The sequence below is a fragment of the Folsomia candida genome, unplaced genomic scaffold (assembly GCF_002217175.1).
Source record: "Folsomia candida strain VU population unplaced genomic scaffold, ASM221717v1 Fcan01_Sc012, whole genome shotgun sequence".
Lineage (NCBI taxonomy): Eukaryota > Metazoa > Arthropoda > Collembola > Entomobryomorpha > Isotomidae > Folsomia > Folsomia candida.
The window spans coordinates 1,947,909-1,962,144 of NW_019091204.1; the positions used below are offsets into that span (position 1 = coordinate 1,947,909).

Below are 14,236 nucleotides of genomic sequence, written 5' to 3' on the forward strand. Positions count from 1 at the left end.
GGTGTCCTAGGTGAGATTAGCACTTGAAATAGAGAAACAAGGATAAACTTAAATTAATTTCACCGGAAAAAGACTCAGCACTTTGTGTCTCACCGTGGGAATTTGATTAGAAAAGAATATTGCAAATAAATTATTAACTCTGTTAATACAAATATTCAAAGATTCTACGTCGGTGTGACTTTCTTAAAATTTTAACATATTTAAAAGTTTTGCAGTTTTCAAAATTTTGAAATTGACAAAAAGCTAGTAAAAATTATAAAATGGTTTCGTATGGAGGTGGCTTAGGATGTCTTCTAAGGTCTGTGAGCAAGTCGGATATTTTCTGCCTCAATCCATGTATGCCAGTTATGGGTGACGTGTCTGGTGATGGGCAAGGTCACCTTATCAAGAGTCCAATATGTATACGATATCACTATTTGTTTGCTTATCAGCCTTCTCTCCAGCACAGCTCATACCAAGTGAGAAAGATTTACATATTCTCTCTTGCACAAATTTGTCTCACAAATTTTAACTTAAATTTCATTTTTGTTTATCAAATCAAAATTAAAATGGTCCAAAAATTAATTCCTGTCACTGCTACGTTTTATATTTTCACGCTTTAACTAATGTTTGCAAATCATACGAACCATGCAATATGGATAAGCAAATTTGACTCCAAATTTTATCATTATTTAAAACGTAAATCCAAAAATCATCGAACATTCGTCTACCACTGCGAGGTGGACACACTTCTCTTTTGCACCAATTACACACATTTGTGTAACGATTTATATTCCGTTCCGTACCAATTACAGAGATATGTGTAATTTAAAATTTACCATTGACGACCCAAATAGATGGCAAAAATTGAAAAATGGATCAACTCCATTGCCAAATGTGGAGAAGTTCATGGTAAAAAGTGGACTTCTTGCAGCCTAAATTTTGAACTTTTTCTATATCAACGCCATACACAAAAGTGGAATTTTCCCATTTTTCGATATTTTGTCAATTTTTTGTTTTGCAATTCTAAAATAAATCAGTCCCTAACAGCTTTTGCAAGTGATATTTCTTGGTAGCGATGAGGTAGATTTATTTTTGGTTCAATTGTGGGTTTATCTGATGGTTGTCATGCTTTATCTAAGTCATACTTAATAATTTCTAGTATTGCCACTCTAACCAGGCATCAATTGTCCATGTGCAAAAACAAAAAGCTTGTCTCAATTACGTAACCACGTACTTCCACGAATTTATTCGGACCGAGATAACTGACATTTCCGCGAATCCAGCCTTGTTATCAAGGAGATTTGAAAAGTTGACATCATTATTTGGAAATATCACTTGAGATCTCCCGGAAGCTGTCAATCATCCTCTTAATTTGTCAGGCTGACATCCCTGACGTGAATAGGTGTCGCGATTACCGATATCCTTGCGAAATCCTACACATATAAAAGCCAGCCAATTTGTACACGAGTTAGACAACTAAAAACTCGAAACTTTCGGCTCAAAGTCTACACCATGAAGGTTTTCCTCGCTATCCTCACCTCCCTCCTTGTGGGGACAGATTGTGCCCCAAACTCGAAACCAGTTTCCACTCATACCGTCGTTTCTACAGATTTTGGAGAAATTCGACTCAATTTGGAAAAGTTAGGTGAATATGTTACATACATTTTTTAATTTTCTCTTCTACACATTTCCGTAACACCCCTTTAAATTTATTTTGTAACAATTGAGGAACAAAATTTGTTCTCTTTTAGTCAGATCCATATTTCACGACAACTTCCTAGTCCTCGCTTCAAAATACGTCCTCGGGGAGGTGACGTATAGTGACGTGACGCCATTGAAAGAAGACCTCCTCGCACTGGAGAATCAAATACACGTCGACCGAAATTCAAATGCTGTCGTAAAACTGACCAGCGTCAATGGAAACACGCAGTTAGTGGGTCGATAAATTTTCAATTTAAGATTGTCGGGCACATGACCTAAATTTTGCCCTTGATGTAGTACGGTCAAATTGGCAACAGGCTGATTTCATATCATGAGGAGGACAACATGCACCGACTCACAATGGAGGTCTCCCAACGTATGCTCACAGATTTGGTCGAAACTAGTGTCAATCGATCACAAATTGAAGTAGTATGAAATTTGCCAATGCAACTATCTGCGTTTTTTCCTCTTTTTATGCAAATATCTCCGCCAAACTTGCGCATTGGCAGATAGTTGCATTTGCAAATTTCATGCTACTTAAATTTGTGATCGATTGACACTAGTTTCGTCCAAATCTGAGAGTATACGTTGGGAGACCTCCATTGTCAGTGGAGCCGTGGCGTCACATTCGTACCTCGACTACCGTAAGGGAATTATAAAGTTTGTGTGCTTATGCATTTGTTGATTGACAAGTTGGTAAATATATTTCCGGAAATATTGCATTTATTAAGGGGTGACACCCCTTTATGCATCGATTCTGTCCGTCCGTCTGTCCTGTCGCGCTCTAACTTTCGAACAGATGCGAATTTCGACATGCGGCGTTCGCCAACGTGTTTCTAATTTTTGGGGACAAGTCAAGTTCGAAGATGGACATTGTAGGTCATAAGTTCACGGCGCCACGGGATGAGGTCAACGGTCGCACTTGTCGAAATTTTAGTTTCGCCCGTTTTAGACGAATTTTGGTGCAAGAATTTCAGAAATCTGCATCATTTTGATCTACGACGCCATGACCGTGTAGAGGACGCCAAAGTCGAAAAGTAGAGCGCATGATAGTACGTATTGTTTCATCTCTTATTTACCTGCCGGTATTAAACGGTTTATTTATTTGGTAACACCCTGGATTACCGCAAGACAACCAAAAAGTTAATATTTGCAAATTCGTAATACACAACCCGGTGAAACTATTTTTCCAATAATCGACCTAGTTGGTAACACATTAAAATTTGTTGAGATGTAACTTACGAGATTCGGTAACAATATAATCAGCGATTACCTAACTTTTAGCCATATTTTACCCTGCAGTAACAAATATTTACGTCACGAAATCCTAACTTAGTATTTTCCATATTTAGTCGAGATACCGGCCGACGTCCGATTATCAACCCCGCTTACATCCGTGAACAATCAAACCGATCGGTCGATGCCACCGTCTCCTTTGAAATACTGCTCGTCGTGGACAACTTAATTTACAACTATTTCAGCGGCAACGTCGCACGAATCACGGAATATTTCGCAATTTTTGTGAGAGCGGCAAACACTCGATTCTCCGCCAGCACCGATCCCAGAATTACTTTGAAAGTTAGCGGGATGGTTTTGATGACGGTATGGCGTCAAACTAAATAGTTTAACCTCTTTTTGACTAAATTCGAGATATTTGAAATTAAGACCCGTAGAGACCAAATACGTCATATGATGCAGCGAAATTTTCCATTTGCAACTAACATCGAAGTTGAAAATTGATTAAAAAAATGAATAACTTATGAAAAGTGGAGAATTCCATAGTGGAAAGTCGGATTTTTTCAGCCGAATTTTGATTTTTTCGAATTTGTTTAAGTTTTGGAAATTGACAAAACTCAAATTCGGTTAGTGGCAACAAGGGCCTTAAAGTTACGCTCAAAAAGAGGTTAAAATACCTTTCTGGGGGTACTATTCAAATTTATAATTTCCCCCAATTCCAGTCCCTGGAAAGCCAGCCGTTCCTCGAGAACCAGAAATTGCCCGATGGAACTTATAACTCTTATGATGTTTTACCGGAATTTGGTCGATATGTCTCCTCCACACCCTCGCTACCCCCCAACCATCTCGGAGCACTCATTTCCAGCGTAAACTTCGACTCAGTTTTCGGGCTCGCTTATATGCGCGCGGCATGTTTGACAAATTACAAAGTCTCGCTGTCTCATGACGACACGGGCGCCACTTTTTCAGGCGTGAGAACATTCGCGCATGAAATTGGGCACAAGTAAGATCAAAAGACGGCCTCGGTGAAGAAAACGTACAAATTTCTACTCTTTTCAGTCTTGGCGCTCCGCACGATGGTGACGTTGCCAGTGGCGCAGGCGCCTGCCCCTCCACCGAGAGCTACCTGATGGCCATAAATTAAATATGCTAATTAAAAGTATGGAAGTTTTTCTGTCGATTAATACTAGAAGTTCAACATATTCGCGAGCGCCGAAGGCGCGAGCGGGTTTGGGGCGCATTGATGATCTTGCACACCTTAAAAATATGCCTAGTTTAGGCCCTGTGTATTTCTTAAGGGGCCGCTACACGGCCAAAAAAAAAACGTTAAGCTTGTGGTGACAACATACTATACCTTTCACATACATCTATCGCGTGGTAGTAAAATGAGAAAAATAGAAAATAAATTGTCCAAGTTTAGCATCATTCCGTTATATTTCATCCAATCTAGTATTGCGGAAATGCCAGATTTTTCAATCGACTTTATGTGGGATAAGGGAACTATGAGGCCATATTTGATTGAAATTAATAGGTACGTGACGAACAGTGTTCTCCCAAGCAAAAAAGCAGCTTTAAAGCAATCAAGTAAAAAAGTTGCTTGCTTGATTGCTTTTTTATTTGCTTTAAAGCTGCTTTTTTGCTTTATTGAAATTGCTGTTTTTTGTTTTTTTTGCGTCCTATAGCATTATTGTGATACGATTCGCCGCTAGGTGGCACCAAGTAAAAAGCAATCAAGCAAGTAAAAAGCAAAACAGCATTACGATTATGCTTTTTTGCTTTTTATCGATCAAATTTGACGGCATAACGCGGTAATTTTCAAGAAATATAGAAACAATTTATTTCCCTAGATTTCCCTGGCTTTCATATGCAGACACCTGGCCGGCGGCTAGACGTCATCTGGCCGAAATGTTAACTGTGGTTGGTTTCAAAATCCAAAACTTGTCAGGAGACACCTCGACGACTAATGTGACAGAATGTGTCAAGATAATTTCTGACAACGTGGATCTCGATGTGGGTGATGGTGACTTAATGTCACTCATTGAAGGAGAAGACGAACTCAACCGAATCAAGAACACCGGATACTCGAGAATATGCCCGACAAGTGACGCGGCAAAGTAAGAATGACGAATACTACCTAGCAAACCATTAGGGCATGCAACATCGAATTTAGTTCGATATTTCGTTATTTCGATATTTTAACATTGGGATTAAATGGGATATCGAATTTTCGAGATCTCGAAATATGTCGAACTTGGATTTTTCGATATTTCGATATTTTAACAAAGAGTTTAGGTTAGAATACTCCAATATCGATATTTCGATATTACATGTCCTACTTTTAAGCTGGCACAAGGAGCAATTTTAGGAAACTCAAGAAAAACGTCTCCTCCATGGATCCACGTCTCACACAGGCAAACATCCAGTGGCAGCCCGTGACTCTGGACTCCAATACATTGAGTCAATCCCCTAGAGAATCGCGGTGGTGGCTGCGTTAATGTGCACGTGCACGCAGTATGTCATATAAATAAATAAAACTAATAAATGTCAAATTGGTTGCAAATTAATACTATTTGACCTGAATGGTGACCTGACACATGGTCATGAGGTCAAAAAATTAAATTTTCTTATGGGAACTAATTTTAAAAGAACTTTCGCCACGAATTCAACGACGCCAAAATTTTCGACTTTTGACCTCGTCGTCGGGGTCATGGGGCAAAAAAAAATTAAATTTTCTTATGGGAAGTAATTTTAAAAGAAATTTCGCCACGAATTAAACGACGCCAAAATTTTCGACTTTAGACCACGTCGTCGGGGTCATGGGGCAAAAAAAATTAAATTTTCTTATGGGAAGTAATTTTAAAAGAACTTTCGCCACGAATTAAACGACGCCAAAATTTTCGACTTTAGACCTCGTCGTCGGGGTCATGGGGCAAAAAAAATTAAATTTTCTTATGGGAAGTAATTTTAAAAGAAATTTCGCCACGAATTAAACGACGCCAAAATTTTCGACTTTTGACCTCGTCGTCGGGGTCATGGGGCAAAAAAAATTAAATTTTCTTATGGGAAGTAATTTTAAAAGAACTTTCGCCACGAATTAAACGCCAAAATTTTGGACCATAGCGACGCGGTCAAAGGTCGGACTCGCTATGTACACAGTATTGCACATAAGTAAAGAAAACTAACAAATGTCAATTAGTTGCAAATTTTTACTAAAATGGTGTGGTACACATGGTCATGGCCTAAATAAAATATTGCCGAAAAACTCCAAATGCAACAAGCAAATAGGGAAATGTTCAGAAAATAAAAATGGTATTGGAGATTTTAGCGACAACTTTGTACAAATCCAGTGAGCATTTATTATCATTGTACAATTATTTATTTTTCTATTTAATAATTTATCCTAAGTCACAATTACAGTTTTTTCTCAAATTCTTATTTTATACAAAAATGTATCGTCATTAGTAATTTTATAAGCTTTATATTGCTAAGTTTATAATATAAATATTCACAGTATGTTTAGTATAGTACGCTATCCGAATTTACGTCTGTAAACTGCACATGTTCGTTTTCAGGGTCATTTTTTTCTCCTTCGGAGAGAGTCATATCAAATTCGGAAAAATCGATTCCCTCTTCTGCTACCACAAACTCATCAACCTGTTCAACATTCTCTTCATCCTCATCATTGTCAATTGGGGGCTCCATATCAGGTGTGAACTTTCCAGCCCTCACCCATAACCAAGCATACTTAACAGGATCGAAATCCAAAATGTGCTTAGGACCTTGCATTTTTACTCGCAAAATTGCTTCCAGGTTTAAAGTTGATAGCGTAGTACGATGTGCGTTTTTAATAAGACTAACCGCAGAAAAAGCAGTTTCACATTTGACACTTCCAACGACGATTGTTGTAACGCTATTTACTAACTCGATTGTGTTAGCATCCCATTCAACTGAAGTATCACTTTTTACTGTCATCCAAAACGCAGATGACGGTCTAATATTCCTAGTCTGACCCCATTGTGGAGAGTCCATTATAGAACTAACCAGTGTGATCCAACTTTCAATCATCTTTGGATTCTCAAGCCCCAGCATGTTACAAACTACTTGCAAGTTTGACAAGTCATACTCATTATTCCATTGTGTATAGAGTGCTTGTTTAGAAACAGGAAAATTGGAAGGGTTGAACATGGCTAACACTTTCAGCTGTTCGAGAGGAATATAGTCCTCCAACTTAGATTTGGCTTTTTTCGCAAGTGCTGGAATTAAGATTTCTGGAGAGGAAATTTGAAGCATGTTACTTGTCTTTAATACTTCTTTTTTAAAAACAATTTGAGTGTTCTGCAGGTACTGATCAACCGTGCAACCCTGTATCCACTCATTATTGACCTCACATTTAACTAATTTCAAGTACCCTACTAAAATGTCTCCTTCAAACTTTTCCTGTTTATCCATATCCAACAATACGTTTTTGTAAGCCTCTGACTGATCGATAGCTAAAGCTCCAGATTTTTGCATAGAAATAGACCACTGTTTAAATGTGTATGTAAAATCAAGCAATGCATGAAGAACAAAGATGAAACGGGGGTCCCTAACTTCGTTCAACTTTTTGTTTGCGTCGTCCCTGATATTTGCTTGCAGAGTAGGATCCGTGGCCATGTCTTGCAGAACTCCAATTAAAGTTGGAAGTGATTCTATAAAGTTATCTATACTGCGGTATTCAGAAGCTACCCACCTTCCTTCAAAAATTCGCATGAGTTGAATTTTTGGTAAATCTAGAGACTCTTGCATAGCACGGAATGCTGATATTCTTGTATGAGCAATTTTTATCCACGTGGCTACTGAGTTTAATACAAGTTCAACATTAGCAAATGATGGTAAACAATTTTCAGGCCCTAAATCTGTGTCCCTTTTTAGTGGTATCAGGGCAGCTCTTGTTGCTGAATTAAGTTTGTGAGCCAAGCATAGAATATGAACGAGTTTAATTACCTCCCCGTTGTATGATTTCTTTTTGTAATATTGATCAAAGTCTCTGTGGAACTTTTTCATTGTATTTTCGCCATCAGTTATTAGACTTACCATCCTTCTCATAAAATAAGATTGAAATTCAATTGTTTCTTGTTTAACATAAGTATCAATCAAATTAATGTAATCTTGTGCAGTAGAACCTCCCTTCATTTCTCCAAGCCTCCAAAGGTAAGTTTGAGGTCTGTTCCCTTCGTGTGTCTGAATGAATATAACAATCAAATGCCTATTTTGAAGGTCGGACGTTCCGTCCATCATTAGGGAAAAAGGTCTGTTCTTTTCAATTAGGTATGAAACCACGCTAGATTTGATTTCTTGTGCCATAAAACTTATCATATTGAATGCTGACTTTGGACTGACAAGATGAGGACCAACCACCCCTCCAGTGCTTTTTATTATTGATGTAAGAGTATAATAGTTTGAAGGTGCTAGCCCTAACCTGACCATACCGTATGCAGCTTTGAAATGATTTTCTAGTTTTTGTATGTCAGTTCCTTCCGTGGGAAGATATTTAGGTCGTAAATTTCTGTCTGCTAGGAAGTTTCTTCTTTTATTACGTACGTAATGTAGAATTGACTGAAGGTGCACATTCTTTTCAAGATGGCCTAGGACGTAATACGTAGTTCTTTTTTCGTCGCTACCATAATAGCCCTCCTCTTGCATTAATGCATCTCTTGCTTGTGTTTTTATGGTATGGGGGGATGAATGAACCCTTTCTCTGCAAACTGAACAAATAATTCCTCTAGCATATTGAAATAAAGGATGTTCGACTATTTGTAGTGGGCCCAATTTTTCCCCCAACCTCTTGCTTTCCATTGAATCTAAGCTTATGAAATTTGCTATGTGTTCACTAAATCGTCCCAATGGGTACTCAGGAATGCTGAAACTATTGTTGAATTCTTTTCTAATTGAGGAAATTTCATATTCTATTTCCGTTAGTAATTTCGTTGCAACGATATCAGGTTGCTTAGGACACTGTCTACCTCCTACCGGCTTCGACACCACACCCTCAGTGGTCAAATATGGCTCATTTTCATGCTCCAATACGTCTGTCAAAAATGTTGTAACCTCGCAATCATTGTCAGTACCTGGAGTTGGCGAGCCTCGTTTAAAATTTGCAAATTTGAATGGTCGTGGAATCATATTTTTAACAGAACTACACCACCCCATTGTTTCGCCTGGTCTTAAAGTCTCATACAATGAATGATAGAGAACAAAGTTACATTCCTGAAACCTGTTACATAACTGGGTGTAGAACTGTAAGTCCAAATTTTTATGTCGACCGAAGATCTGCATATCGACTATTGTTTTCTTTATAATATCCCATAAATTCACAACCTTCTCTGCCACTTGAGTTTTGATTGTAATTTTTTCATTTAAATCCAAAACATACCTTTTTCCTACTTTTAATAAATCCCATTCAGATATAGGAATATCTGGATCTTCCTTCTGCCTCCGTAAAAGCATAACTACAACTGGTTCATCGTCACCAGACGGTAATAAGTTAAAGTTGTCGAGCCTGGACGGTACATATTGGATGTAGTCGTAAGTTTGTATAGCATTTCCAGATATGACAAACAATCCGTTATCAGGGAAGTTAACGTTGTTTAAATTACCGAGTAGGAAAACTTTTTGCTCAACGCTGTTAAATATAAGTAATTTACATCCTCTCATTCTTTTTATCACGTTTTTTTACGCGGTGCATAATCAACATATTTAATTTCGATATACTCGTTTCGGGTTAGTGGGTGTGACGACCTAGATAATTCGTTGATCATTATACTAGAATACTCACCGGTGTCATGATTAAATACGTGCATACACTCCTTAGTTGCCGCTGCTGCATCTTCAGAACAGTCAAGTTCGTCAGGTACGGGCTGCGAGGGGGCGGTTGATGATGATGACGGGGGATCTGGTTCAGAAGGCATAATGTCTACTCTTTGCTTCTTTGCAGGACTTCCATGAGCGTAACGTGGATTGAGTGGGGGGATACAATAGGTGCGGTTACAGGGCTCCGGAACTCCTATGTCCAACATGTATTCTAAGCTATGTCCATGGGTTGCCGCTGCTGGTAGCAATGTTGTAAATGGGGCAGAGTTCCATGACGTTCCCGGAAAATAATATTGCAACCATACGTCAATTTCAGGGACAAATTGTCTATGGACAAAATCTTTCGACATAGCTATCCTTTCTGCTGCAGCTTTAACCTGTAAGACATTAAGCCAATTATTGTGGAAACGAAGGGAATATTATAGAGACCAGATAAAAGAGGGGTGGGGAAAGTTAATTTAACACTCACTGCCAATGAAAATCTGTCACTATTGCAATACTCGAGTATCCCATAATCCAAAACACCCCTGATCCAACCCCCAGTTTAAGTAGTCAGTATCGTTTTTGTAAAAGTTGTGCCCATTGGAAACAAATTTGTCCCACTTCGACTTGACAGTTGAACCGGTCATGTAACTTTGAATACATGAGTCGGAGATAGTGGCTAGATTTTTCCTCACGTGTACATGGACGTCGTAAGGGTCCCCGACAAAAAACTGGTCATTCATCCCCATCGAGAAGTAATATAACACATAAAGCCAATAATGATCCACATTGTTGGCGATAAGAGACTTAATGGTTCCTGACATATCTATACATAAATCTGTTAAGTTATGTAGGCCAAATAGTTATATAGGAAATCATGTCAAAACTCACACTCTCTATACTTTTCCTTTGTTATAACCGTGTCCAGCTTGGTAGAATTTAACCCATGACACACTGGAACAGCAAAATGCTCCCACAGGTCAAAGCAAGATTGAGTGAGATGGTCTTCTTCCGGGGTGGGTAATATTGACAAATTTCCCCTTGTTAGCTTTATCTTGTGAAATAAACAGTCAATGTTTGACATGCCAAGAAAGTTTCCTAGACCACAGTAACTACAGGACATTATATTATTATTGACAAATATTATTATTGACCACCATTATTGACAAATTATATATTGTATTATTTAATTAATGCAAACCTCATAGAAGAATCCTGACTTGCGTTCCAGGGTACATTAAATCTGAACCCTCCCCCAACAACCCAAAACTTTGGGACTGGCACATCACTTATTGATTCAGTATTCACAAAATGAGAGATATTGGTGTAAACAAACTCGTTTGTAAAATTGAAATCTGCCATGCTTGTGGTTGTATCTACTGCGGAGAAATTTAATGGTTTACTGGGTAGCGAACCCAGTTGAGCGACCAAAAAAGTAACCAAGTTAAATTCACCCATTGTTAAGTTGCTTATTGCAAATACAAGTAATAATGTAGAAATTGTTTGGTGTGTGTCCAGCGACTAAACCTCCTTTATTGCTGAGCCATACTTATATACAGTTACATTTACGTCAATTGAATGGAAGTCCCATTCATACTCGCTCCGTACATCCCGACCATCCTATCTCAACACTGTTAAACCTGCCAAGCTACATACGGTAAAGCTGTGAGGTGAGTGCCCAAGCTGGCACTCACCTCACAGCTCTCCCGTATGTAGCTTGGCAGGTTTAACAGTGTTGAGATAGGATGGTCGGGATGTACGGAGCAAGTATGAATGGGACACAAACATGTGACGTCAATTGAATTCGTGGCGAAAGTTCTTTTAAAATTACTTCCCATAAGAAAATTCATTTTTTTTTGCCCCATGACCCCGACGACGTGGTCAAAAGTCGAAAATTTTGGCGTCGTTTAATTCGTGGCGAAATTTCTTTTAAAATTACTTCCCATAAGAAAATTTAATTTTTTTTTGCCCCATGACCCCGACGACGAGGTCAAAAGTCGAAAATTTTGGCGTCGTGGAATTCGTGGCGAAAGTTCTTTTAAAATTAGTTCCCATAAGAAAATTTAATTTTTTGACCTCATGACCATGTGTCAGGTCACCATTCAGGTCAAATAGTATTAATTTGCAACCAATTTGACATTTATTAGTTTTATTTATTTATATGACATACTGCGTGCACGTGCACATTAACGCAGCCACCACCGCAATTCTCTAGGGGATTGACTCAATGTATTGGAGTCCAGAGTCACGGGCTGCCACTGCAAACATCCCATATCGGAATTGGCCAAAATCGGCTGCAGTGGACGAGATTAAATTTGTGGCAGGTTACAATTAAGATAACTTTAGGGGAAATTTTTGTCCTATTTAAATTCATTTATTTTGCTGTATTGTTCAGTACATGTCGCGTCAGAATGTGTATAATTATGAACTTATATTAATTTTATGTAATTTGTAAGTCGATTAAGAAATAAGTAGTTAATTGTCGCATTTCAACGAAATTGTAATATTCTACAATATTTATAAGTTTATGAAGTATAAGTTGTATTGATTGTTAAGAGTAGCTAAATATGAATTGAATTATCCAGTATGCAATAATGACTGTCATGAGTTTGCATGACACTTAAATTCATTCCTGGCTGGATTACGATTGTGACAATGAGCTCATCCTGTTTGACATCCGGGGCTGCATTGTAAATATATCAGCACTTTCCTGCACATTTGTACCCCAAAAATTATCAATAATGTTTATTTTCCTTTGATTCATGCAACGCTCTAATTAATCTTATACAACTGAAAATATTAAATGATACGTGTCGAAGTGAATAAATAACATCATCCTGCAAGAAGCGTACGATACCATTTATCTGTATTGTGATGGCAAAAATAAGTTAGGTCTTTAAATTACAAAAATTGCATATTTGCTTGCCATTATGACGTATTGTATACTTTGACGTAATAAATATTCCTCTTTGCCCAAACTAATTTATATGCAAACAACTGAATTGTTTGCGTTACGAATAACAAACTTTATTGCAGGCACTCGCGTGGTAAATGATGACTTGACAATTCTTTGTTAACGTCATCGCATCCTCCTTACAACTCCTAGCTAATTCTTATTGACTTTTCGTATACTGATTTACTAATTATCGCAAATTTAGTTAAAGCCAAGGTTGTCATCTATTATTAACGCAGAGCTTAACGGGTCTGCATCCCATGGCTTTAAATTTCTTAGCCATAATTCTTCCAGAAATATCGAAGATTTTTAAATAGTTAATAATTGTCAAACTGTATAAATGAGGAAGGGAACAAATCCAACTGAATACTGAATACTGAAAAATAAAACTATTTCATTTTTTATTTATTTCTTAAAATTTTGACCTTTGTGATCATTTTGAGCCCAAAATTTTGCAAATCCCCCGGAAACTGCGAAAGTTCTGGAGGTTTGAAATTGGTCGAAAACGCTGATTTTTAAGTTTAGCGCCACGCCATGGCGCCAAATGTGCGATTAACACGGAAATATGAATGGATCCTTCGTCTAGGGTCCTAGTAGATTCTAAAAAACATAGTGGGTACCCTGGACACGATAAGCAGTCGGGACCTTCCCTTGTGAGACACTGAGACATTGTTCTACTTTATTACCGACCTTCTGACCCTTCCTATCTCGAGTGGACGTGTGAATGCATTGTGAATGCGACAAGATGCATGTATAGATTAAGTGGGCTATGCATGGATGTAATATTATTGGGAGAGTAGAAAAAAGGACGACAGAAATGGTTGACTAGGAGGAGAGATTATTCTGTCTGGAGAGCTTGAAGTAAAGAGACATAATAAAACCACTTAAAAGTCTCCACAAAATCTCAATCCGCCTCATATACATTATTATGACACACATTTAAATTCCTAACAAACAATTGCACACATTTCGAAGCACCTTCATCACTCCCTGCTGCACATCTTACAATAATAAGAGGAGAGATTCATATGGCTGGATTGACAAAGTGGTGAAGGTCTATTGGAGATGTAGTCAATGGTTGTGCAGATTAAGTTGCATAAATAAAACCGGTAACGCTTTAATAAAATGACGTTCATCACAGTACGCACATCGATATCTGACAAACGAATAAACCCAAAGTTATGTACTCGCAAACTTCAAACGTTGTGGATCAATTGATTATGATATATAAAAATTCAATTGAAATGGTTTGTTTTCCTCTGTTATGTAAGTTTAACTATTATGCAGACGTCATGTTAGGTTTCACTGCGCAAGACAGAGTAATCACTCATCAAATAGTAAGCCTGATAAGTCCTAATTTCCGCCGAAGCTCACAAACAAGAACACTTTTCATTAGGTATAAATCATAAAAAAGGAAGTAAACATGTTGTTCACAAACATCCACCAACAAAACAATTGTTCAGATAACGTCATAAATAATGATTGACGCTTGAAAACAATCCTTGTATTTTGTATATAAGTTGGTGTAATCGT

At 37.8% G+C, this 14,236-nt stretch overlaps 2 protein-coding genes and 1 non-coding gene across 4 annotated transcripts; 2 read left to right on the plus strand and 1 right to left on the minus strand.

Annotated features, from left to right (window-relative positions):
* Positions 1-1,478: 1,478 nt before the first annotated feature.
* Positions 1,479-2,090, plus strand: LOC118432971. Its single transcript, XM_035855905.1, has 3 exons — positions 1,479-1,627; positions 1,734-1,911; positions 1,981-2,090. Exons 1-3 carry the CDS (start codon positions 1,495-1,497, stop codon positions 2,003-2,005), a joined length of 336 nt encoding a protein of 111 aa, XP_035711798.1. The 5' UTR covers positions 1,479-1,494; the 3' UTR covers positions 2,006-2,090.
* A 145-nt stretch (positions 2,091-2,235) lies between these two features.
* On the plus strand, positions 2,236-6,095 carry LOC110855431. The gene is made up of 5 exons (XR_004835930.1): positions 2,236-2,327; positions 3,036-3,285; positions 3,642-3,922; positions 3,979-4,450; positions 4,767-6,095. It is a non-coding gene; the product is annotated as an uncharacterized LOC110855431 (transcript).
* Positions 6,096-6,282: 187 nt separating this feature from the next.
* Positions 6,283-11,283, minus strand: LOC118437188. 2 transcript variants are annotated; one of them, XM_035856036.1, is made up of 4 exons: positions 10,952-11,283; positions 10,642-10,848; positions 10,238-10,576; positions 6,283-10,145 (listed from the first exon to the last, which is right to left on the minus strand). In XM_035856036.1, exon 4 carries the CDS (start codon positions 9,610-9,612, stop codon positions 6,436-6,438), a length of 3,177 nt encoding a protein of 1,058 aa, XP_035711929.1. In that variant the 5' UTR covers positions 9,613-10,145; positions 10,238-10,576; positions 10,642-10,848; positions 10,952-11,283; the 3' UTR covers positions 6,283-6,435. The 2 variants fall into 2 exon arrangements, with proteins under 2 accessions (XP_035711929.1, XP_035711928.1); XM_035856035.1 differs by having other exon boundaries at positions 10,642-10,862.
* Between the last annotated feature and the right edge of the window lie 2,953 nt (positions 11,284-14,236).

What these genes read in the sequence shown, in the direction of transcription:
- LOC118432971 (XM_035855905.1), top strand. Translation starts at nt 1,495, where the DNA reads ATGAAGGTTTTCCTCGCTATCCTCACCTCCCTCCTTGTGGGGACAGAT. An exon ending in ACTCAATTTGGAAAAGTTAG is followed by an intron (nt 1,628 to 1,733) that starts GTGAATATGTTA and finishes GTTCTCTTTTAG; the next exon opens with TCAGATCCATATTTCACGAC. An exon ending in AGCGTCAATGGAAACACGCA is followed by an intron (nt 1,912 to 1,980) that starts GTTAGTGGGTCG and finishes CCCTTGATGTAG; the next exon opens with TACGGTCAAATTGGCAACAG.
- LOC118437188 (XM_035856036.1), bottom strand. Translation starts at nt 9,612, where the DNA reads ATGAGAGGATGTAAATTACTTATATTTAACAGCGTTGAGCAAAAAGTT.